The sequence below is a fragment of the Neoarius graeffei genome, chromosome 20, assembly GCF_027579695.1.
Source record: "Neoarius graeffei isolate fNeoGra1 chromosome 20, fNeoGra1.pri, whole genome shotgun sequence".
Taxonomy (NCBI): domain Eukaryota; kingdom Metazoa; phylum Chordata; class Actinopteri; order Siluriformes; family Ariidae; genus Neoarius; species Neoarius graeffei.
The window spans coordinates 4887112-4914102 of record NC_083588.1 but is presented as its reverse complement, the minus strand read 5'-3'; the positions used below and the strand labels follow the sequence as shown (position 1 = coordinate 4914102).

The window sequence follows — 26991 nt, the reverse complement described above, 5'->3', positions numbered from 1 at the left end:
GGTGAACCAACACAATTCCGGCTTGATTTCCCTTCAGAAGTGAAACGGTGGCATTGTTTTAGCGCTCTGAGACACAAAGCAGACGGTGGCATGTTTTGTCGGAAAATGGCGAGCTTTCATGTACAACACACTGGGACGATTTTTGGAGGAAGAGCAGGATTTAAACAGATGCTCCAGGTTCAAATCAAATCCCCAACAGGTGAACCGGAAGCCATTACGACTTCAGTTCATTTATTTATTGGATTGTTTCACAATTCCCTGGTTGGTCATGAAGTTTACAGACCAAAAAAACACACTTGATTTGAAAGTTTAGAGACACTCAGTGAGTGGTGAAATTTTAAACCCAAAAGTTGGAGTTGGAGATACAGTATTTCTACCTGACTTATTCACTGTACATTTAACAGTTATTCCAAGAAATCGAGTCGTACATGAGCTGATAGCTGACGAGGCGCGGAGCACCGAGTTGATGAGAAGCCATGTACGATGAGATTGAGTAGAATAACTGTTTTATTCTATCCACATTCGCTGGATTTTGAGAAACAGAGCATTTTTTATTTTTATGCTTTGCAAATTTGACAAAATCATTTCCGCTTAGAATGTAAACAAAGCAGCGAAATGACAGGAGCAGTTTGTGAAAAATGTGATTATAATAATAATCATAATAATTCTTGAAAATAAAAAAAAGATCCGTTCTGACCATCAAATACTTTCATTCCATATTATGTTGCTTTTTTTTGTATTTTTGGGGGTTTTGTTTTTGTGTCAAGTTTTTATTTCGTCCTCAGTTGGTTCAGCAACATGCTCCGCCATTTTGTTTTTTTCTACTCATGGTATATGAGCTGATAGCCTAGTACTAGACCTGCCTGATCCATCCTGATGCCCTACGTCCGGCTGGAGTCTCATCACGTTGCTCCTGTGGAGGACGGCCCCATATGGATAGTCAAAAGTCGCACTTGGAAGACACTCTGGACTCTTACAGTAATGCTTTTATGGCTGAGGATGACAATTGACTTGCTAACTCTAGGACTGCAGTTGTCATGAACAGTTTTGCACTCAAGTTTCCATCAATGAACAGTTTATAACTTCAACAAAACAGACTTCATGTTAAAACTATAATGAATTTCCTGTTTTCACAGTTATACTTTGTGACTCGATAGGGCACAGTTATAAAAGCAAGTTATTTATAATCACGTTGTCTGTTATTCCCAAAATGAGGCTGGGTTCCCTTTTGAGTCTGGTTCCTCTCGAGGTTTCTTCCTTATGTTGTCTGAGGGAGATTTTCCTTGCCATCGTCGCCACATTGGGGATAGATTAGGGATAAAATTAGTTCATGTTTAAAGTCTTTAAATTTCTGTAAAGCTGCTTTGCAACAATGTCTCTTCTCATTCTCATTATCTCTAGCCGCTTTATCCTTCTACAGGGTCGCAGGCAAGCTGGAGCCTATCCCAGCTGACTACGGGCGAAAGGCGGGGTACACCCTGGACAAGTCGCCAGGTCATCACAGGGCTGACACATAGACACAGACAACCATTCACACTCACATTCATACCTACGCTCAATTTAGAGTCACCAGTTAACCTAACCTGCATGTCTTTGGACTGTGGAGGAAACCGGAGCACCCAGAGGAAACACACGTGGACACGGGGAGAACATGCAAACTCCGCACAGACAGGCCCTCATCGGCCATGGGGCTCGACCCGGACCTTCTTGCTGTGAGGCGACAGCACTAACCACTACACCACCGTGCCACTTTGCGACAATGTCTCTTGTTAAAAGCGCTATACAAATAAACTTGACTTGACTAGTGGAGTAGCCAATCAGAGCGCGTGATTGCTCATATCCAGTGAATGTCGAGAGAATAATAAGCTTTATTCATGATGACCTAGACAGGATTTGCGCATAATTGTGTATCTGGGATCTGAAAATGACCAAACAAAAACTTCATGAAGACTCCGTTATTCAAATTATTAAGGATGACTGATTAATTATCTCAGTTCCAAACTTACTTACCAATGTACCAAAGAGTTCAGTAATCCCTAAACCCTTTATTTCTCTGTCTCATTTTCTCAAGAATTGTAATTTGAACGCGTTTTCAAAAAGTAAATTTACATCACAAATCCAAGACCAATGTATGATATTTTGGTTGCCAAGTCAATTTATTGGCTTTCATACAAATCCAGAAGGAAAGCCATGACTACTCAAACCAATCCAACATTTCTGACTTCCATAACTCGCAGTATTAGCGACATTTGATGCAGAAATAACACACACCCCAAAAGGGCTTGGCTTGGCTTGGCTTGGCTGATCAACGACATTTTGGCATTTAAGTGGAAAAGTTGCCTAAATATTCATTTAATATTCCCAAGCGCAGTTTTATTCCCAACTCTCCGATTTATTTTCCAAACCAGGCTTCTTTGAGTACACATGTGCATAAGTACGCTGAGGAGAGAAAAACCCAACTCCAGATGTTCTTAAGCCCAAATTCCAATTTCCAAATCCTGCAGCTGGACAGATAAATTCCAGAGAAGCGTTTTGACAGCCGAGGCTTCATGTCGTATCAATTTGTAATGAAAGAGAGCAGTTTACAGATGAAGTTATCGTCAGTGCTCCAGTGATCCATCTCACAATCATCTTGGTTCATCTTTCCCAACTTTCAGAGCTTTCTCCAAGTACACATGCAGCCTTTCAGACAGTCGAATCAATTCCTGTCCAGAGTCCGTCTCACACACACCCACACACACCCACACACACACTCAGCCTGCCTGTCTCCATCACACCAAGCCAAAAATGACTTTACCATCAACGACAAAAACACCCAATGAACTTCTAATGGCTTTATTGAGCTGACCATTATACAGGAAATAAGAATATAAAGTGGGCTTTTATAATTGTTATTACAAATCACTCCCAGTTCCTTGATGTTTTTCTCCGTCACTCACAAGCTAGGAAACAAGTTAAAAAAAAAAGAGGTCTGTCTGCGAGACTCAAATACCCAGCTTGGAGGACAAACCCCCCCCCCCCCAAAAAAAAAAAAAAAAAACAACAACAACCCAACAACCGATATACAGTACCAATGCCATCATGGCTCAATCTGAAATACAAAGATTGACGGATTATCTCAGAGAAACAGCTCAGAAAACTTTGTCTCAGCCAATCGGAAGGCCAATAGGTTGTTATGTAAGTAATGAAACACTAGGGGGTGTGCTGCAATTGGACAATCACCAACGGCAAAGTGACTATTACTACCATGAAGTTAATTATTTTTCGATAAACACATTTTCTTTCTTTCAAACCATGTTTATTCGTTTTATACCACAGCAGTTTGACAATGTTTACGATTTGTATTTTACGAAAAAACAGCATGTTGTACTTATTATCTGTTTAGAGGTTATACGTTTCATGTTACCGAACATCCTTGGACAAGTTAATTCCTGTTTTTGCTAACGTTATAGATTTTATAAACATGATACCAAAACATTGTTTTCTTAAATTGTTGTGTTACTGAACTAAAAACAACAACAACAACATGTTGTCAGGCAAAACAAACCTCCCTCGGCAGCACTTATTTTATACCTTATTGTTGATAATGGTAATATTTCTCAATCATTAGCTGTCAGGTTATAGTCCTATGAAAATCCATGACCTTGAGTTTGACATTTCAGAGTCATTCAAGGTCAAAGGTCATGGTGCCAAATGAAAGCCCATATGGCATTTCCTACAAGTTGATAATGGTAAATACCTGTCTTCTATCAACCGTTTTCAAGTTACAGCCCTCTGAAAATCTGTGACCTTGAGTTTGACCTTTCAAGGTCACTCAGGGTCAGAGATCATGGTGCCAAATGAAAGGCCATATGGGAGTTCCTATATGCTTATAATCATGAACATTTGTCTATCAGCAACTGTTTTTGAGTTATAATGGAAAATATGTTATTTTGACCAAAAGGTTCACCTTTCCAGTGACCTTGACTTTCACCTTGACCCGATTATGCCAAAAATTTAATCAGGTAATCTACGGACCATTGCCCACCTTTCCTGAAAATTTGAAGTCAATCGGTGCAACCGCCTAGACGCTAGATTGTAAACAGACACACAAACAAAAACAAACAAGCAAAAAAGAAAACGCACTGATTACATTACCTCGCCCTGCTTACTCTGTTGCGAGCGAGGTAACAACACAAACTTTAAACTAAGCCTTAAAGTTACAGCCTTATCTCTGATTCTTACAGAATACTGACACTGGAGACTCCTTCCATAAATATTATTTATCAATAAACATCTCTCCTTGTTGAGAATTTTACCATATCAATAATTGTAGACGGCAGCACGGTGGTGTAGTGGTTAGCACTGTCGCCTCACAGCAAGAAGGTCCTGGGTTCGAGCCCCGTGGCCGGCGAGGGCCTTTCTGTGCGGAGTTTGCATGTTCTCCCCGTGTCCGCGTGGGTTTCCTCCGGGTGCTCCGGTTTCCCCCACAGTCCAAAGACATGCAGGTTAGGTTAACTGGTGACTCTAAATTGACCGTAGGTGTGAATGTGAGTGTGAATGGTTGTCTGTGTCTATGTGTCAGCCCTGTGATGACCTGGCGACTTGTCCAGGGTGTACCCCGCCTTTCGCCCATAGTCAGCTGGGATAGGCTCCAGCTTGCCTGCAACCCTGTAGAAGGATAAAGCGGCTAGAGATAATGAGATGAGATGAGATAATTGTAGACGATTTTAATATGGTTATGTCTAACATTTCTGGAAACACCGGTCGCTCTGAACAGACTGTTCCTATGGAAACGACAACATACCAGAATAAATGTGTTCAAATAAACCTGCGATTTGTATTACAGCCGGAACTACTTTCAGAGCTGCTCGTATAGAATATGATCCAACACCTTCTGACCAATCAGAATCAAGAATTCAACAGGAAGTCCCTGTTTGGCAAATGGAATGTGCTGTAAATCGATGATACAGTTTTCATCATTGCAGAGGATCTGAATAATTTTGTTGGTTCTAATTTGGCATGGTTTCTGTCATGTCATGTCATGTCGTGTGTGTGTGTGTGTGTGTGTGTGTGTGTGTGAAGCAGCCACTCCATGCATCAAAGCTATCAGCCCAAGTGAGGGCTGGACGACTGGAGGAGCCACCGTCATCATCATCGGAGACAACTTCTTCGACGGGCTACAGGTCGTCTTCGGAACCATGCTCGTCTGGAGCGAGGTGGGTTCTTTACAAATCACACACACATGTGCACGTCACATCTTCAGCAAAATAATGATAATTCAGCACTGCAAGAGTTAATTAAACAGTGTAGGCCCGAAGTTATCAGTGCTGAGTGTTTTGTGTGTGAGACTGAAGGGTCAGAGTGGACTCTCGGCAGTGCAGCGGTGTGTGTAATCGATACATGTGTATCGAGCTGAACGTGTTGTGTGCTGTGTTTTAGCTCATCACGCCCCACGCCATCCGTGTCCAGACGCCACCCAGACACATCCCCGGGGTCGTGGAAGTCACACTGTCTTACAAATCCAAGCAGTTCTGCAAAGGAGCGCCGGGACGCTTCGTCTACACAGGTATACACACACACACACACACACACACACACACACACACACACACACACACCAGAACACACGACATACTCCACTCAAGAAAGAGTACGACAGAAACGATCACGGATTACAACAAGCACATTGAAAGAGAACTGTAGGCAAATTTTTTATTATCAAAATTCTATCTCATTTTATTAAATATCGGAATGCATTTTTCATTGCTATTTTGTCACTGCTATAGCAAGTTATGAGTGTTTGAAATATGCTCTGTAATATATCAGTCCATATGTCAAAGCAGCGTACATAAACGAGATTCGTCGAGACCTGTGCGAGACATCGTAGGACGGAAGTAAAACGTACAGCGGAAATCAAAGTGACCAACATCTGCCAACATTGTCAAAAGACGCGTGCGCCCTCTTTCAAATGCTGACGTAATCAAGCCGGAAGTTTTGTTTGTTTTGATAGCAATCAGGAAAGTTTGAAAAAAGTAGGCAGTAATCGTCATTTAAACTCGTTTTTGTGCAATATTCCGTTTGGAAAACAGTTTTCAAAATGGCGGCACAGACACCTGGCTGACACTTCACGTTTCGAAGTCTCGCACAAGTCTTGTAAAGATCGTGCGGATAAGCGATGCCTGCCGTGGACCAAACGAACTAAATTCAACATGGCTAAAAAACGAATAGGCCGATAAGTATAATATTTAATTGCAATTAGTTGGCAATACGAGTCACAATATAAGGTTACTAAAACCGAAAACGTAATTGAATAGCACGTTAATTAGGAAATAAAGCAAGTTTAAAAATGACTTCAGTTTTCCTTTAATATCAACCTTCCGTCTGAGAATTCAGCATCGCTGTGTTCGAACTTTATTTCAGACCTGTTTGTGTCACTACGCTTCTTCTTTTCGGAACTCTTGAGCACCAAATGCTTCCCCAAGTCGCAACTGTGTCGTGTCTTCACTCCTATTTGTCCGTTCTCCAGTGTGCCTGAGTATCACTCCGTCGAATCGATGCTTTTTTATTCCACCGGAATAATTCGAGATGCCATTCAAAGGTCAGATGAAGGATTGTTTAGCGCGATAAGAAAATGTCACGCCGTTAAAAAGCAGGCCGTGTGTTAAGGCTCTGTGTTAGACATGAGGTTTATCTCCGTGCCTTGCCTTTGTCCTCGCTTGCATAAAGACGAGTTTACAATGGGACAGCGGGACTTCGCGATGTCCGTTCTGACTGACATCTCCATGATTTGACTGACAGTGCAATGGCGCTTTCTGAGGTTTACATTGTGAATAGGGCTCAAGAAGGAAAAATGCTCTGATCGTGGTAGAGAATAGATTCAAGTGAATAAAATGCACACGTGAAATCGCGCGCAATTTTATCATCGACAATAATCTGGGCTGAATGTGTGATCCAGTGACAAGTGAAGACTTATCGTGGACTTCGTATGCAAGACAAGCCGCCTTCACTGTGTTCTGATAAGTCCTTCTTGGGTGGCTTTCTCTTCGCAGTTACTTTTGAGATGATGTGTGAATTCTAACCTGTGAATTCACAATACAGCCAATAGAAAACAAGAGGGTGGGGCTTTTGGGTAAAATTCCTGTTTAACATTTGCCCTGTTTGCTTGGAGTCATCCCATCCACTGAGATGTACTTAAAAATCAGATATGTTGGAATTTTCTTTTGAGGAATATTACTATTTCTGTTCACCATTCACAAGCTCAAACGCAAGTCATCTCTTTTTTTCCCCCCATTGTGAAAACACTGGCCTCATTTTTACACCGAGAACCATCTTGTGTTTATAGTTTTCGAGAGCGGATGAGCTTCAGCATCAGTCTCTGCATCCTAATTGCAGTGCGAGGTACGTGTGAAGTGAAATGCGAAGCAGGATTTAATTACTAAACAGGCAAGACTCAGGCGAATCCAAACCCGGCCGTGTTTTTCTCATCAGGGAATTTCCGACCTCCTCCTTCTCTCTCACCAGCCTCGTTTTCAACTCACGGCTTCCAAATGAAAACAAGCCAGCTTGACATTTTTGGAAGACCTGCGTTTAGGTCATTAGAAAATTAACGGTCCAAGTCGCAAAAAAAAAAAGGAAGGCGCAAGAGAGATAGAGAAGGACGGAGAGAGAAGATATACACATTGGCAAATTTTCAGCACGTTCAGGTTTTCCTGAGCTGTCTTCTTTTATCTGGCCCTCAGTAACGATAAGAGGCTGAAGAAAAGCATCAAAGAAGGTCGTTCAGTACTTAGATTACGCTTCTATTACTTATCAGGGAATGAGTGGAGAAAATGAAAAATTAAGAAATTAAGTGCAGATGCAGGTTGTGTAATATCTTTCTACTATTTCTTTGAACTATCCTTTCTCTCTGTCTCTTTCTTCATTCTTTTTTCTTTCACCCCTCTCCTATGTCTGATTCTATATTTCTCTTCCCCCCATTCCATTCCTGCTCACCCCACCCAACCAACCAACCAACCAACTGCTTTTGCCTGTCTCCAGAGGCCAAGGCTCCCCAGGTGCTCTCTGAGGTGGGAGGGAAGGAGGAGAGTAAAAAGAGTGAGAGGAGCCTGAGGGTATCGACTTTCCTGGGAAAACACATCTCCAGAAAGAAATCAGTAGCCAAATACTGCAATAACTCAGCCGTCATTGATCCACGGTCGCATTGATCTGTGCATTACAAACTCTCAGACTGGCAGCGTGGACTCGGCTCTTGAAAACAGCAATCAGAAATAAATGACTGCCTTTGCTTCTTTACAGCTGGGAAATAATAATAATAAGAATAAGAATAAGAATAATTAGAAGAATAAGAATAAGAATCGACACTAAACTAACCCTTACCATCTGTCAAATAATATGAATCAAATCCCTGGAAAAAATTAGCATCAGTTTACGCTCCAGTGGTGCTAACAAACACAATCATTTTATCTGGGTGTTGGGACACGAAGTGTTTTTCTGAGGGATACATGTCACTTCATGTCCAGACTTGCCCAATATTTTCACACACAGTACACAGGAAAAGGCTTCAGAAGTGTTGGGTTGGGAGGTTAAAACCTCGTAGAAACAACACACTGTCACAAATGCAAATTTGTAACAACTGGCAAGAGCCAAGCCAACTGGTATGTACAATCATCCCCAACATTCAGCTTCATTTCCAGAGGAACAAATCTTAAATTTCTTACAAGTCAATTTGCAAAAAAAGTCTAAATTGCTCTTGGATGAGATCGCCAGACCAGAAGCTCGTTTTGTTGGTTTGTCCCTCTCGGAAAACCCCACAAGAGATGATATCCTCTTTGGAAGGATAATATCCCCTTCAGCAAGCTTGAACACTGAACAATCAAAGATCCCTTGGTGAATCTGCATTGCTTTTGCAAATTTTGTCAAAGTACTGAACATACTGTACATTCTGACCAAAGGTTTGCTTGAGAACTCTGATGGCTGATTTGCTTTGTCTCGAAGAATGTTTCAAGGTTTTATGTAGAACCCTACTAGAGAGGGTTTCCATTTGAGAACAAGTCCAAGATTCCATGCCAAACCCCTGATCTGAGTGAGAAAACAAAAGAGTTCAGTTTCGAACCACAGTGCTTTCTTTGCATTGTCCTTCTGGGGAAGCCCTTCAAGTTTATCTGAAGAACTCATTTCTGTTTCAGAGAAAGTGCCAAGTAGAACCCCTTCAGGAAGCAGAATTATCTTAGCTATGGAACGAAGCCTTATGCCTGAGTGTCATGTTGCCCTGTTTGTACAAGAGCAGAGAATTTTAGGTGGAAAGTGTTGGTTTTTTCCATGGTGAAAATAAACCTCATTATCACTGATCAAGTCACCAAGCAACAAGTCTTTGAGGACCCCCAAGCAACCCACGGTTTTTCTGGTACAGTCGAGTTTTGGGGCTGAAACAGAAAAACACCTCACCTGCTTGGATTGTGAACCACTAGGCTCGGGCTGAAACATTCACCATTGGATCTGGGTCTTTCCATACAATTTCCTTGATAATGACGACCAAGTCAACCATATTTTTCCTCTCATCCTGAAGCAACCTGAATCAAGCAACCAACATGGTGAATATTTGTTACAGGTGTGTTGGGTGTTGGGAAGAACAACAATAAGCACCATCTGGGGTTCCCAGAGGACTAGAATGGGAAACATGAGGGTGGATGAACGTAGCAGTGTTTATTAATGCCACTGGAGCATGCACTGATGCAGTGCAGTCAGCCATGCTTTTCAAGCCTACAGTAAATAATATTCCGAGAGATTATGAGATGCTTCTTAATGAATTTATAAGCAATGATTTCATCTTTCTTCAGGGGCCTTTTGCCATTGTCCACGGAAGGCATTAACCCAATTGAAGACCTGTGGGATCTTTTAGGTGTGGAAGGATTTGGTCCGGTACTGGCATTACATTTATAGGTGATCTAACGTGTGCCATCAAGAGTTGGCAATCATCAGTGTATGGGGCATGGGGACCAGGATTCATAGGTTTATGATGAAAAACTGGATTATTTTTCCCTAATACCTTTTGACCAATAAACCAAAACTCTTTCACTGGTTTCTGCCAGTATGTAACGTTATAACTCTTACAGTGACAGCAGGCCATTCCGTGCTGATGCGGTACTTTTAAGCCCACACATACACACTCCATGTTCAGCAAGCTGTTGTCGAGCAAAGTGAGCTTGAACAGAGTGGAGAAATCACGTCACCCCTCGTGGGAACTACTGGTCCTATGAACTCTTTTTGTGTGTATAGGGGACCTGCTCAGTCCTAAGCCAGAATTGGTGGCGCCATGTGACGCACGACTTCTTTAAAAGGCCTCTAAAGCTTTATGAGCCCAGAAGTTCGGAAAAGGCAGTGTGGAGAGTTCTGAAAACAAAAGAGTTCTGTTTTGCATTGCCTTTTTTCATCATCACTCACACACATTTTGGTTTTACTATCTTTTGGAGGTACTTGGCAAGTCCTGTAGAGTCATAACACTATTCCTATACCCAACCATCTTCTTCTTCAAAAAAGGTTGAATCTAGCTCCCGAAAGAGTTCTTCAGTTTGTTCATCTCAAGGGACCTTTAAAGGTTCAACGAGGAACCTGACAAGAGAAGGTTTTTCCTGTAAGTGATCTCACAAGCCAACCTTCCAGCTTTTGCTAGATAGTCTGGTATTTTCAGAGACTAAACATGGCCAAGGATGACCTACTTCATCAAGAAGAGGCTGTTTAACTGACAATGTAAATGGCCAACTATGTTGATGTGCAACTTACTTTTTTCAAACCAAATTCTCAAGCAACCTTTCAAGAAGTGATGCTGGGAATGTCTTTTTCAATTCATTGTCCTTTCAAAGTTATAGTGCACTCAGGTGTGAATAGCCAGTCAAAGTACAACCATAAATATTCCGAAGCTTGAGGCCAACTCATGGTGCAAAATGTATCACTCCTTGAGCTGTGCAGTTTCTGAAGTTTAGTACCCATTCACAACCGGCTCTAAGTGGAATCCTTTTATGAAGCTAGAACATTAACCCTCCAAAGAACCTTTGAGGTACCTTTTTGATTTCAAGTACAAGGGGATGGGGGATACTATCAAGTATTATTCCCTGGTCCACACAAAGAACCATCCAGTGCACTTTTGGGTTCTTTGGTATGTTCCTTTGGTAGAACATGGAAGATTTCACGTAGAAATGCAAAACATATACAGTAGTTACCCTTTCAGTTCAGAATCCAAATAGGAGAAAGCTACGGATATTACCAATCAAAAGAACTCTTGAGGAAGTTGCATCCTCGAAAGGAAGACTGGTAAGGGTAGATGACATCATTCTGAAAGCATGAGCCAGTCCAATATTGATTGAATATTGATTAATCTTTGTTTAATATTTTGTTCTCATTGTCGAGAACCGCATTAACCACAGGTGTGAGACGAGCTGGAGATAATGCTCCAAACCCGTAAAGTGGTCTGCTTTCATCTCGGGGTCTGTTCATCTTCTTTTTTTTTTCATTCACACGCTGCCTTGCTGTCTCTGCCTCACACTGTCCTCCTCAGCCCTCTCCCTCTCTTTGTGATGCAACCGTCCTGATTATTGCAGCATCCATCCGTTTCAGTATGCTAATCACCTATCAGCTAATTGCCTCAGTGCTGCCTTGATTAAGCTGAGTGACACCTACAGGAAGTGTGCATCAAAACCGCTCAATCCCCCACCTGAGGAGTGTGATGTTCTCGACGATCACTGCAACATAGTTCCTCCTGAATTTGGTGTCACGTGTGAGGGCATATGTTCATCAAAGGAGCAGAGAACGAGCACACAGATTGAGAGAGACACTCTCTGCATCCTCACACTCCTTCTCAATGTCCTCATCCATTCTTTCTTGCTGTCCTTTTAAATTACTGTCCTACTGTCTTCTGAAATTCCATTCTTCTGAAAATCCTTTCAGAATTACTTTTCTCTTAAGTCTCATCACTTTTCTTAAGATAAAAAGTGAATGTCCTTCTCCTTGTCCCCTCACTGTCATTCTCCATATCCTCTCACACTCCTTCACCCTGTCCTCTCACAGTCCTTCTCCCTGTCCTCTCACGCTCCTTCGCCCTGTCCTCTCACTCTTATATTTCGTGTCCTTTCACATTCCTTATCCCTGTCCTCTCACATTCCTTCTCCCTGTCCTCTCACAGTCCTTCACCCTGTCCTCTCACACTCCTTTGCCCTGTCCTCTTACTCTTATATTCCATGTCCTTTCACAGTCCTTCTCCATGTACTCTCACATTCCTTCTCCCTATCCTCTCACTCTTATATTCCGTGTCCTCTCACACTCCTTCTCCCTGTCCTCTCACATTCCTTCACCCTGTCCTCATCTCATCTCATTATCTCTAGCCGCTTTATCCTGTTCTACAGGGTCGCAGGCAAGCTGGAGCCTATCCCAGCTGACTATGGGCGAAAGGCGGGGTACACCCTGGACAAGTCGCCAGGTCATCACAGGGCTGACACATAGACACAGACAACCACCATGTCACCCTGTCCTGTCACCCTTATATTCCATTTCCTTTTACATTCCTTCTCCCTGTCCTCTCACACTCGAAGCTGTCCTCTCACACTCCTTCATCCTGTCCTCTCACATTTCTTCTCATTGTCCTCTCACTTTCCTTCTCCCTGTCCTCTCACACTCCTTTGCCCTATCCTCTCACATTCCTGCTCCCTGTCCTCTCATACTCCTTCTCATTGTCCTCTCACTTTCCTTCTCACTGTCCTTTCACACTCCTTCTCCCTGTCCTCTCACACTACTTCTCCATGTCCTCTCACTTTTCTTCTCCCTGTCCCCTTCCACTCCTTCTTCTTGTCCCCTCACACTCCTTCTCCCTGTCCTCTCACATTTCTTCTCATTGTCCTCTCACACTCCTTCTCCATGTCCTCTCACTTTCCTTCTTCCTATCCTCTCACATTCCTTCTTCCTGTCCTTTCAAACTCCTTCTTCCTGTCCTCTCACATTTCTTCTCATTGTCCTCTCACTTTCTTTCTCATTGTCCTCTCACTTTCTTTCTCATTGTCCTCTCGCACTCCTTCTCCCTGTGCTCTGACACACCTTCTCCTTGTCCTCACTCATTCCTTCTCAGTCCTCTCACACTTCTCCCTGTCCCATCACGCTCCTTCGACACGTCTTCTCAATATTTTTCTGACTGTCCTCTCACAAACCTGTTTCTTGTCCTCACACATTGTCCTTTAATGTTCTCTTTTTACTGATCTTTCATACCTCTTACTCTTCTCTTATACTTCTTTGCTGTCTTCTCACATTTCTTATCTTTATCTTTGTCCTTCCATACTCCTTTTTGTCTTATCACTCTCCATTTTACTCGCACTTAATCCTCTCACATTCACTCACTCTCACCTCTCGCCTTTTTTCGCTGTCCTCTGATACGTTTGTCCTGCAACACTCAGCCCTTCTTTTCTGTCTCACTCTTTCTTGCCATCCTCTCACACACCATCTGTAATTTCAAATTCCTTTCTATTCCATCTTGTTGCTGTCCCCTCACACTGTCTTTATGTCCTCTCGCAGTCCTTTTTGCTGTCCTCTCACACGTTTTTGAAAATCCGTGACTCGCACTGGAAAAAGTGTGAACTTACACATCTGCAGTGTGCGTGCTGGAGGGAAACAGAGGTCACACCACACCATACGTACTGCCGTAAAAGCTGCATTTCTCTGTAATTAACTGTGGGTGAGCGTGTGTTTGGGATTTCTCTCATCTCCCCTGGTGGTTTTCTGCTTCAGCTGCCTTTTGACTGTCAGTCACAGTTTAAAGTTCATGAAATTTCTATGAGAATTGATTGGAGGTTCGGTGATTGATCAGGCCGAGCGCCATGCTTCTGAATCTGCAGCGAAGTGAGCATGTGTCTACTCGCTTCCATGCTTCATGTGAATGAGGGAAGGGAGCAGAAAACAGAATCAATACCAAGCAGCGAAGGGGTTTTCGACGTTTGTCAACTGGCCACTTTGCACGCAGTCGACAGACCGAAACGGGAAAACAAATCACTTCCTGTTTTCTCCTGCTTCCTGCTGCGTGTTTGGAAGTGCCTTTGTAATGACCGGAGGGACAATCAAAAGAGATACACTCGCCCTTATCAATAAACCGCCACATGGAAATGCGAGATTGAGCCTTGCTGTGCAGGAATTCGAACCTTGCAAACAAATTGCGTCGTTCCATCACAGGCGAGGCAGCTTTGATGGAGTGGTTTGTATACAGAGCTGGAGCTGAACGCAAAACGATTCAGAAATAGCCTCCTGAATGGCGAAGAGGCGCTGACGGGATTGTGGCCGGCAGGGGCATGACTGCGCCTTCGATCACTCCATCAGGCCAAAAAAGAGTGCCTTCGTTTTTTTTTTTTGAGAACGTCATTGGACGCTGATGTCGAGCAACGAAATGTAAATAGCAAACCGAGCAGGAAAGATGAAATAGATGAAAACTGGAATAGTTGTTTCTCGAGATCGCAAAAAGAGGGAAGCGTGATCAGCTGGATGTGGCGCAAATAACACAATGGATAGAAAATGACGTCAACTCCCTTGAGAAGACCTCAAAATGGCAGAGAAAGAGTGTAGTATGTATATGTTTGAAAGATGAAAGAGAAAGAGAAAGACAGGCCTTTAATCATGATACTGAATACCTGCTGTCCTGCTCTGCCCCATTTGACTTCTAACCTTTGTGGCGTGTGGTGTAAGATTGATTTTACAAGGTGTGTACGCTGTCTCTGATTTGCCAGTTCAATTGATCTTCTGAAATCCGATCACACAGCGCAGGTGAACACAATCACGGGACGACTCTGTGCTTCGACGAGCTCTGCTTAAACCCCGTGATTGTGCTGGTTCGTGCAGATCTCGTCTGGTCGTGGCCATTCATCATTTTCCAGATTTATTCTTTTGGAAATAATTCTTTCGACGATAATAAATAAGACGATTTGGTTGAAGATCTGGTAACCGAACACACTGTAGTTGGAGTGTAGATTTCCCTCGCAAGAACTTTCTGTTTCATTCTTGTCAAGCAGAACGATTTCGCACTAACTTCAGCCCAAATGTTGCTCTAAAAAGTCAGCCTCTGTCTTTATTTCTGTCATAAAATTAATTTGACAAATAAATACAGCTTGGGATGCGACCAAGAAACATGAAAGTGAAGAATTACTCTCTGTTGAAGACTTGACAACGGAGACTCCTTCCATAAAACGTTCAATCAGTGTCTCCTTCCAGAAAGATTTCTTTCATATGGATAATATCCTCGAACAAGCTCGTTAATATCAACCTGTTTCTGCTTTCGAGCAAGGAATGCTCTCAGGATTGTTGTATCGCTGTTTGAGAACTTTCGGACCAATCCGAATCGAGAGTCTTTAACAACACGATGCGAAAATGTTGGCATCTTCGAGTGCGCAAAGGTCCAAATGGTGAATTACGTTCTGTCTGCTCTTTGTGTGTGTGTGTGTGTGTGTGTGTGTGTGTGTGTGTGGATGGAGGGAAACATGATCTGTGACCTCATACCTCATTGCATCCTGATTACTGACCACACGTTCTTGGCTCTGAGCAGAAACAGTGGGTGGGTGAGAGACATGGCCTCACAACGAGAGCAATAAAGGAACGATCAGATAAATAATAAATACCCACACCCCTTTATGTCCTCCTGTTACTCTTTGGTCTTTCTGCTGAACCACCCCCATCTCTCTCTCTCTCTCTCTCTCTCTCTCTCTTTCTCGCAGTTGCACGTCAAAAAAGCCAGCCGTGCACGAGAGGGAGAAAAATCAATACGAATTACAATGGAGAAAGTGGCGCTGATGGCTGGAATTGCAGCATATGTTTACACTAAATCAGGCAATCTATCTTCATACGCGCGCGGCAATGCGTGTGGGGTCAGGGTTCGACGCCAAGCGCGCACCCGCCATCGCGCCAATTACTGCAGCACGCGCTCGGTAACGCTCACATATCGATTGGGCACGAGAATGGGGAAAGGGGAGGGGGTCAGAGTGCAGGGGGATTTTAATAAGAGAATGAACGGGCTTAATTTCATGACAGATTGATGGAGGACGAGAGACGCAACTCACCCACACACCCACTCCCACACCCACTTCCACTCCCACACACACACAGGCTCGTCACACTATCCTAATAAGGACCTTCCATTGACAATTACTCATCCAGACACTAACACTCATAATGCTGCACCGAACCCGAAAACTTTTCCTGATGAAGACCAGTGAAATGTCCCCTCATCTGTCTAACTCACTGTTATTCACAGGACAGGAGTATAGTTTGTATTTCAGGATACTTTTGCGTTTCGTTCTCATCTAATATACAGTTCATGTCGTAAAAGTTCGACATGACGCCTGTCGAGGTCCCTTTTTTGTTAAAACGTCACTAAAGTGTGAAATTTTCTCAATGAAATGCATGATGAATGAGAACAGAGCACAAATTCAGAGTTGATTGATGCATAAGAAGTGAAAAATGACGTTTGACCGATACGTCACGCTAAATACTATATCTTTGTGGTATAATTAACAGCCATTTCACAAAATCAAGTCGTACGTGAGCTGATCATGTCAAGTCTGCTTTTAATCATGTATGACTGGATTTTGAGAAACGGAGCATTTTTATTTTTATTTTGTGCAAGTTCAAGAAATAAAACGTCTGACAAAATAATTTCCGCTTAGAATATAAACAAACCGACGAAATGACAGGAGCAATTTGTGAAAAAATGCTAAAATAATCTCATCTCATCTCATCTCATTATCTCTAGCCGCTTTATCCTTCTACAGGGTCGCAGGCAAGCTGGAGCCTATCCCAGCTGACTACGGGCGAAAGGCGGGGTACACCCTGGACAAGTCGCCAGGTCATCACAGGGCTGACACATAGACACAGACAACCATTCACACTCACATTCACACCTACGGTCAATTTAGAGTCTGTTAAAATAATAATAATAATAATTATTATTATTCTTGAGGGCGGCACGGTGGTGTAGTGGTTCGCGCTGTCGCCTCACAGCAAGAAGGTCCGGGTTCGAGCCCCGTGGCCGGCGAGGGCCTTTCTGTGCGGAGTTTGCATGTTCTCCCCGTGTCCGCGTGGGTTTCCTCCGGGTGCTCCAGTTTCCCCCACAGTCCAAAGACATGCAGGTTAGGTTAACTGGTGACTCTAAATTGAGCGTAGGTGTGAATGTGAGTGTGAATGGTTGTCTGTGTCTATGTGTCGGCCCTGTGATGACCTGGCGACTTGTCCAGGGTGTACCCCGCCTTTCGCCCGTAGTCAGCTGGGATAGGCTCCAGCTTGCCTGCGACCCTGTAGAACAGGATAAAGCGGCTACAGATAATGAGATGAGATGATATTATTTGAAATGTAAATATCCCAGGAACTACATACAGTGGTGCTTGAAAGTTTGTGAACCCTTTAGAATTTTCTATATTTCTGCATAAATATGACCTAAAACATCATCAGATTTTCACACAAGTCCTAAAAGTAGATAAAGAGAACCCAGTTAAACAAATGAGGCAAAAATATGATACTTGGTCATTAATTTATTGAGGAAAATAATCCAATATTGCATATCTGTGAGTGGCAAAAGTATGTGAACCTCTAGGATTAGCAGTTAATTTGAAGGTGACATTAGAGTCAGGTGTTTTCAATCAATGGGATGACAATCAGGTGTGAGTGGGCACCCTGTTTTATTTAAAGAACAGGGATCTATCAAAGTCTGATCTTCACAACACATGTTTGTGGAAGTGTATCATGGCACGAGCAAAGGAGATTTCTGAGGACCTCAGAAAAAACGTTGTTGATGCTCATCAGGCTGGAAAAGGTTACAAAACCATCTTTAAAGAGTTTGGACTCCACCAATCCACAGTCAGACAGATTGTGTACAAATGGAGGAAATTCAAGACCATTGTTACCCTCCCCAGGAGTGGTCGACCAACAAAGATCACTCCAAGAGCAAGGCGTGTAATAGTCAGTGAGGTCACATAGGACCCCAGGGTAACTTCTAAGCAACTGCAGGCCTCTCTCACATTGGCTAATGTTAATGTTCATGAGTCCACCATCAGGAGAACACTGAACAACAATGGTGTGCATGGCAGGGTTGCAAGAAGAAAGACACTGCTCTCCAAAAAGAACATTGCTGCTCGTCTGCAGTTTGCTAAAGGTCATGTGGACAAGCCAGAAGGCTATTTGAAAAATGTTTTGTGGAGGGATAAGACCAAAATAGAACTTTTTGGTTTAAATGAGAAGCGTTATGTTTGGAGAAAGGAAAACACTGCATTCCAGCATAAGAACCTTATCCCATCTGTGAAACATGGTGGTGGTAGTCTTATGGTTTGGGCCTGTTTTGCTGCATCTGGGCCAGGACGGCTTGCCATCATTAATGGAGCAATGAATTCTGAATGATGCCAATGAATTCTAAAGGAAAATGTCAGGACATCTGTCCATGAACTGAATTTCAAGAGAAGGTGGGTCATGCAGCAAGACAATGTCCCTAAGCACACAAGTCGTTCTACCAAAGAATGGTTAAAGAAGAATAAAGTTAATGTTTTGGAATGGCCAAGTCAAAGTCCTGACCTTAATCCAATCAAAATGTTGTGGAAGGACCTGAAGCGAGCAGTTCATGTGAGGAAACCCACCAACATCCCAGAGTTGAAGCTGTTCTGTATGGAGGAATGGGCTAAAATTCCTCCAAGCCGGTGTGCAGGACTGATCAACAGTTACCGCAAATGTTTAGTTGCAGTTATTGCTGCACAAGGGGGTCACACCAGATACTGAAAGCAAAGGTTCACATACTTTTGCCACTCACAGATATATAATATTGGATCATTTTCCTCAATAAATAAATGACCAAGTATAATATTTTTGCCTCATTTGTTTAACTGGGTTCTCTTTATCTACATTTAGGACTTGTGTGAAAATTTGATGATGTTTTAGGTCATATTTATACAGAAATATAGAAAATTCTAAAGGGTTCACAAACTTTCAAGCACCACTGTAGTTCAGGCAAATGAAACTGAACAGGCTTCGTGTTGAGCAATATGAGATTTATTCCTCAAAATTTGAACGAGAAATTCAAAAGGATGTGGATTCCATGAATGATTTCACAAATTTTTGACTTGTTTGACTGGGTTCGAGCAAACTTGAACACACAAAACGCCTTTTCTTTTCCAGTGAATGGCATTTCTAGACCTAAAGAGATAAAAACAAAAAGCATTAAACATAAAATTTTGACCTGTTTCCACACACGCTGTTAAAATTTGAGGTCAATTGAACAAGAATTGGCAAAGTTATTAGATTGTGAAATGACATCAAATTTTTTGAAACACCCTGTACTTTCATTCCATATTTTGTTGCCTTTTTTTGTATTTTTGAGGGTCTTCTTCTTCTTCTTCTTTTGGGTATTTTGGCAGTTGGCAAACCAACTTAAAGGTTCATTACTGCCACTGACTGGGCTGGAGGGTGGAACAGGAGATATTGGGGGAAAACAAACAAACAAACAAACAAGCAAACAAACAACATTATGATTTTAGCTATTTCTGTTTCTTTTAAAAACTTGATCACAATTTTTGTTTTCAAGTGGAGTTTTTATTTCATCCTCATTTGGTTCAGTAACATGCTCCACCATTTTGTTTTTCTCTCCATGGTATATGAGCTGATATCCTCGTAGTAGAGTAGCCAATCAGAGTGCGCAATTGCTCATATCCAGTGAATGTGGATAGAATAACTAACATTTCTTTGCATTCTTTGCTTCATTTCCTCAAATGATGCATACATTTTCACTGAAATAGATTAGTCACCAGTGGCACGGTGGTGTAGTGGTTAGCACTGTCACCTCACAGTCAGAAGGTTCTAGGTTCGAGCCCCGTGGCCGGCGAGGGCCTTTCTGTGCGGAGTTTGCATGTTCTCCCCGTGTCCGCGTGGGTTTCCTCCGGGTGCTCCGGTTTCCCCCACAGTCCAAAGACATGCAGGTTAGGTTAACTGGTGACTCTAAATTGACTGTAGGTGTGAATGTGAGTGTGAATGGTTGTTTGTATCTGTGTGTCAGCCCTGCGATGATCTGGCGACTTGTCCAGGGTGTACCCCGCCTTTCGCCCATAGTCGGCTGGGATAGGCTCCAGCTTGCCCGCGACCCTGTACAGGATAAGCGGTTACGGATAATGGATGGAGATTTGTCACCAAAATTCAACACCATCTTCTCGAAAATTAAAAAAATGGTTCTGATCCGTTTTTCAAACCACTTGTTATGGGCTCAGACTTCATGTCTATAATAACTGATAAGAGCAGAGTGTGTAATAGAGCGCTAACAGAGAGCACTTTCTCTTGCACATTCACACCGTCAGCTCACGTGCCCCGCCCCCCTGTCAGCACAGTCCTTCTTTTCTCCTTTTCCCTGCCAAAAACTGTCTTGAAACAAATTTGATTTTGCAGCTCGCAGGGGCCCTTTCCCCGCCGCGAGAAAACAAATATTGTTATAATGGTAATAACATCTATTTGCCTTGCGCGACAAACAGCAACGGGCCCCTTTGAAAGGGCCAGCGTGCTCCAGCGCCACAACCTTATTCTTATTCATGAAAGCTCGGTTATGCATATTAGCACAAACTAGCTATTCGACTCGTCTGCATTCGGACTGTCAATCATCCTTAACCAATACAAGAGGCATCAGTGACAAAAGCAGAGTGGGCATGAGGGCTGACAAATTGTCCCCAAAGTCAAATTTGACAGCCTTTTATGATTAATGGGCTTGATTATGGAGAAATATCTGCCTAACCGTTTTTCCGTGGTGTTTCCCTTTCTCTCTCTCTCTCTCTCTCTCTCTCTCTCGTGTTCTTCTCCTGCCCCAAGAATGCAAGAAAGGAAAACTGAGCTCTCGAATAGGGGAATGAAAAATCAAATGTATGTGGGGGGAGAGGGAGGGAAGGAGGATTGAATTAGGCAGTGTGTGAATGAGAAGTGAAGGGGGAGAAGCAGGCCAGCGGAGACTGACTGCGCACTTCATACCCCCCCCCCCCCCCCCCACACACACACACACACACATGCTAAGACAGTTGAAATATGGTTTTTGATATTATTAACAGACTTCCATTTCTGACACAGTATCATGTAGCTTGAGTTCGCTCATTAGTCTTTCGTCTCTGATCACTCATCAGCCATGTTTCTGAGATACCAAGAAATGATCCTCAGCTTTCTATTTCACGTTCGTGATTTCATTATTTTGTGCTGTGGACCTGTCTGTTTGTCCAGACTCTATTCATTACATCTTGCACTATTTTGGGAGTCGTGCCATTTTGTTATCGTTTTTTAAATTTCCTCCGTACAATACGGTTATACGATATCACACAACATTTACCATTTACGATAGGATGCCTATTGTCCTAAATATCGAAAGTAAATGATGAAACTTTATCATATAATTTAATATCATATTATACATACAGGACACTTTTTCCATGGAATAAAACCATGTACTCTTTTCCCTTTTAGTGGGTTTATTGATATCATGCAATATCGTGAGCATATCGCTTATCCTCCATGTATTACGCTGCTCTCCCCAATGGAGAATGAGCGTGCAGTATTGTTATACTCTTGCACGTTGTCAAGACAGCACGACGTCACACGCCAGAGCTCATACGAAGATCCAGTGATAAAACTTTCCTGCTGCGCATACACACAATCATTTCTTTGTTGGCCGGAAAAAAGAGAAGACGAGGCTAATCCAGTGCTACTGCTAGGATTAGCAATGCTATCATTAAGCACTAAATGAATAAACTCAAAACTGAAACTAAAGACGCGCTGAACACCCGAAAGGCTCCCAAAACTTCACTATATATTCTTTATGCATATTTGCAAGAGAAAAACATACCAACAGACATGGAAAAACTGGAAAAGAGACACATTAGAGTGTTTAGTCTACGTCTAGTTCATATCTAGAGTGTTTATACTGTTTATATTGTCTGTTTGAGTGTTTAGTCTGTGTGTAGTTCTTATCTAGTGTTTACACTGTTTATATTGTCTGAGTGTTTAGTCTATGTCTTGTTCTTATCTAGTGTTTATACTGTTTATTTATACTGTTTATATTGTTTGAGTGTTTAGTCTATGTCTAGTTCCTATCTAGAGTGTTTATACTGTTTATATTGTTGTTGTTTTTTTTTTCAATTATTCTATTTTTATTTATTGCATTGCCTGTTTGCACCATGGGTCAGAGAGGACTGATATTTCATCTGTGCTGTATGTCGAGCATGTATAGCATATTTGACAATAAAGTTGACTTGACTTGACTTGACTTGACATTCCCTTTGGGTGTCCAGCGCGCCTTTTTCTTTCAAAATTCTCTCAAAATCTTCCGCTTTTAACGAAGCAAACCCGGTAGCCATGTTTGTTTACTCACTAGCGCAGAAGTTTTACATCTCTGATGTGTCTCTTTTCCAGTTTTTCGATGTCTGTTGGTGAGTAAACAAACATGGCCGCCAGGTTTGCGTCGTTAAAAGTGGAAGATTATGAGAGAATTTTTTAAAGAAAAAGACATGCTGGACACCCAAAGGGAATGCGCATGTATAATGCTTATGTATGTATAATGATAATAAAAAAATAAATAAAATAAAATAATAATAATAATAATAATAATAATAATAATAATAATATTCGGCTTGACTGTGCTAGCATTGGCCTTCGCTAACACTACACTGACTGGAAGGTAACTGGACTGCTGCGTGAACAGCACTGAGTCTTGGTTAAGCTCGTTTTGGCCTTCGAGAATGCTGATATGAAGCGAGTGTGTATGTATAATAATAATAATAATAATAATAATAATACTGGCGGGGCGGCACGGTGGTGTAGTGGTTAGCGCTGTCGCCTCACAGCAAGAAGGTCCAGGTTCGAGCCCCATGGCCGGCGAGGGCCTTTCTGTGCGGAGTTTGCATGTTCTCCCTGTGTCCGCGTGGGTTTCCTCCGGGTGCTCCGGTTTCCCCCACAGTCCAAAGACATGCAGGTTAGGTTAACTGGTGACTCTAAATTGACCGTAGGTGTGAATGAGAGTGTGAATGGTTGTCTGTGTCTATGTGTCAGCCCTGTGATGACCTGGCGACTTGTCCAGGGTGTACCCCGCCTTTCGCCCATAGTCAGCTGGGATAGGCTCCAGCTTGCCTGCGACCCTGTAGAACAGGATAAAGCGGCTACAGATAATGAGATGAGATGAGATCATAAACTATATAGTTTTCAAAATGGCGGAACTGACACCTGGCTGACACTTCACTTTCCGAAGTCTCGCACAAGTCTCGTGAAGATCGTGTGGATAAGCGACGCCTGCCATGGACCAAACGAACTAAATTCAACATGGCTAAAAACCGAATAGGCCGATAAGTATAATATTTAAATGCAATTAGTTGGCAATACGAGTCACGATATAAGGTTACTAAAACCGAAAACGTAATTGAATAACACGTTAATTAAGAAATAAAGCAAGTTTAAAAATGACTTCAGTTCCCCTTTAAATATTGAATAAATGCATGAACTATACTATACTGTATGATATTATACTTCACTGTACTTTACAGACTATATTATCGAAAAATCAAATGATATACACTATGCTCTATTATTTTCTAATTCACAAAAAACACACCCCAATGTGTGTGTGTGTGTGTGTGTTTCCCTGTTAAGTATTGGCATCCTGTCCAGGATCTCCTCTTGACCTTGTGCCCCATGCACATATCTGGGAAACCATCTGTAACTCTGAACTGGATAAGCGGTTCTGAAAAATGGATAAATGGATAAATTAATAAAACTCTGGTTTGATTCAATCATTTAAATACAAGTTAAATAAAATTCAATTGACTTACCGGTGAGTTCATAAAATATACCAGTAATCAAACACACCATACAGTATAAAGGCATAAAGGCACACACTCACCTCGTTCACCTTTTAAAAGAACTCGGGCAGGTATCGAAAAAAGGTCATGAGATTCAATCCTAACATGTTTCCTGTCCCACAGAACAATGGGGTCCTGTATCACCCTGTGTGTGTGTGTGTGTGTGTTTCAGCTCTGAATGAACCCACCATTGATTACGGCTTCCAGAGGTTACAGAAGGTCATTCCACGCCACCCTGGAGACCCTGAGAGGTTACCTAAGGTAAGCGGACATTTCACACATCGATGGTTGATAAAGATCAGCTTCAGAATTCTTCACATTTTTAGATCTTTTATGGTTTTATAATTGTTGTATATTTCGAACACGTACACTAATAATCAGCATGTCTCGATGTCGAAGTCGTCAGTGGACTCCGTATTATTCGTCTCAATAGATCCCGATCCAGATGATACTCTGAGTGTCACTGCATTTTCCCTCTACATCCCATAATAACAATAACAATATTTTTCTTCCCATTAATGAACGATCGAGAGGAACTCGTGGAATAAGTTGGTCTCTCAAAGGTCATGATAAATAATTGTTCCAGCGCTGCCTGCTTTCGCACTCATTCCTTTATTCTCTGAAAAGGAAAAAGCCACACTGACACTAACACAAGCACAAAGAGTCAAGAAAAAAGAAAAGGAAAAAAACCCCACCACCAACAGGAAAAAAAACCCCTCAGCAGGTGCCGTGGGCGGTTTGCTGCCTGGTTAGTATGAAAAGATTATTTTGCCCTAAAAAGGCGGCAGGGCTAAGTGAGCGAGATTTGTTCGGGCAGAGGCCCGCTGTTCCGACCTGATGCGGACTGACACCTTAAAGCAGCTGCCAAATTGAAACCATTTATCAAAATCTGGCGTCTGAGATGTGAAAAAAAAGCTGTTTATTGGCGAATTGACGCTAATAGTAAGCATATGGCGTCTCGGCCTCTTTGTGGAGGGAACATTAACTATCACAGGCATTAGATTTATTTATTCAAGAGGAAAACTCAATAAGAATGCAGATGTTCCTCTCTCTCTCTCTCTCTCTCTCTCTCTCTCTGTATATCTCTCTCACCCCAGAAATGACGAACTGTAAATCTAGTAAATAAATAACGGAAAATGTGAGCATCCAAAAAAATAACGATGCACCTAAGTGTGTAAATATGCTGGTCAGTTTGGTGTGTGTGTGTGTGTGTGTGTGTGTTTGCTCACAGCTGTGGTTTTTGCTGATTGTGCTTTTTTCCACTGCTGTCAAATTTCTTTCTCTCTCTCTCTCTCTCTCTCTCTCTCTCTCTCTCTCTCACACACACACACACACACACACACACACACACACACACACACACACACACACACACTCATTATATCAGTAATACCTGGGGTACACTACAGCTATACCTCTGATAATCCCAGAATCAATGAATTTCCATTCTGTGTGTGTGTGTGTGTGTGTGTGTGTGAGAGAGAGAGAGAGAGAGAGAGAGAGAGAGAGAGAGAGATTTGTGTTTTCTTGTCCATCTCGTATGTTACTCACTTCCTTTTCAGTGATATCTTGCAGCACTTGTTCTCTCTCTTATGTGATCTAGTGATCAGTGGGTTTGTGCTGTGTGTGTGTGTGTGTGTGTGTGTGTGTGTGTGTGTGTGTGTGTGTGTGTGTGTGATTTATCATTGTTAAGGGAGCTGTCGTCGAGCTCCTCCTCGGCAAAGCTGTCTTGCCGCAGGCAGTGGATCCAGAAAGCCGTGCTCTCATAATTGAGCCCCTGGAAAGAAAGAGTGTGGAAAACCGAGAGAGAGAGAGAGAGAGAGAGAGAGAGAGAGAGAGAGAGAGAGGAGGTAGTGTGTGTGTGTGTGTGTGTGTGTATCAGGAGACATGCAGTGCTGATACAGTGAGAGGACGCACCCGGAGTGGAGAGAAAAACACACCCAGACTTGTTCAAAATTAGACCGAGTTCACTACCACTTCACACTCCAGCTGTCAGATTTGGAACTCATCCTTGCGGAGTTTGGAAATATTTCAGTGAAATTTATTTGGATTTTATTTTAAATCGTTTGTGTTTCAAAATGAAAGTGACATGATGATTTTTTCCCCCCGAAAAAACATCAACTCAATAATGTCCTCAAAGATAAGATGATAATAATCGAACTCTGAATGAATTGAGAAACAAATTTGACCAAATTAATGATAAATAAAATGAAATAAAATAAAATACATTGAGATAAATGGAGGATTATTTATGAGATTGAAATATAATTAACCATTTTTCTCAATCATCATTTTAGCAATAAAATGGACAGAATTCTCAGAACTTCAATCAATCTCTGAAATTAAAGTCGTAAATTTATGAGAATAAAAAACTCGGATATTCTTTGAGATTATAAGGTCGGAAATTTGCAAAAAAAAAACCCTCAGAAATTCTGAGATTAAAAAGTCACAAATTTACAAGAAACTAAAATCTCAGATTGTCTCAAAGACAACAATCACATGCTTCCCGGCTGCAGTGAATTCTGGGAAATGGAGTTGAAAGTCGCTTCATGCTTTATTCTTTAATTTTGTGAGATCAAGGTGGAAAGACTGCATTTTCTTGAGATTTTCTGTGGTATGATGATGTTGATCCAGTCTTGCAAAATGAAGCAATGTGGTTCCTTGAAAAAGAAAAAAAAGAAAAAAAACACCATATTTTTCTTGAAAATTTATGAATTTCATCTTAGAAATTCTAAGTTTTTTTTTCTTGGAATATTACTCCCTCGCTCAGCTCCATCATCCACAACCCCCTCCCCACTGTTTTCCGAGGGTTTTTTCCATGTAAATTTGTGACTTTTTAATTTCAGAGTTTTTTTCCACACAAATTTATGGCTTTTAATCTCAGAGAATATCAGAGATTTTTCTCATAAATTTCTGACTTTAATCTTGTAAATTCTGAGTTTTTTCTCAGAATATAATCTGTTCTATCACCCTCAGCTCCATAATGCACATAAACCACTTTTTTCCCCCAGAGGTTTTTTTTTTTTCATGTAAATTTTGTGACTCTTTAATCTTGGAAATGCCAAGAGTTTTTTTCCCCATGGAATATTACTCTCTCCCTCAGCTCCATTTTTTTTTTTTTTACTGACAATGGACCGAATCCGTC

The 26991-nt window shown here is 42.0% G+C and overlaps 1 protein-coding gene across 5 annotated transcripts in view; it reads left to right on the top strand.

Moving 5' to 3' along the window:
* Positions 1-26991, top strand: part of LOC132868290 (transcription factor COE3) — a 122912-nt gene that overhangs the window by 75911 nt on the left and 20010 nt on the right. For 3 of the 5 annotated variants that reach the window (XM_060901153.1, XM_060901151.1, XM_060901149.1), the window contains exons 9-11: positions 5065-5198; positions 5422-5548; positions 24019-24107. In XM_060901153.1, the coding sequence (XP_060757136.1) occupies positions 5065-5198; positions 5422-5548; positions 24019-24107 (350 nt within the window). The remainder of the gene's footprint in view (positions 1-5064; positions 5199-5421; positions 5549-24018; positions 24108-26991) is intronic. The other 2 variants (XM_060901152.1, XM_060901150.1) reach the window with 1 other exon arrangement.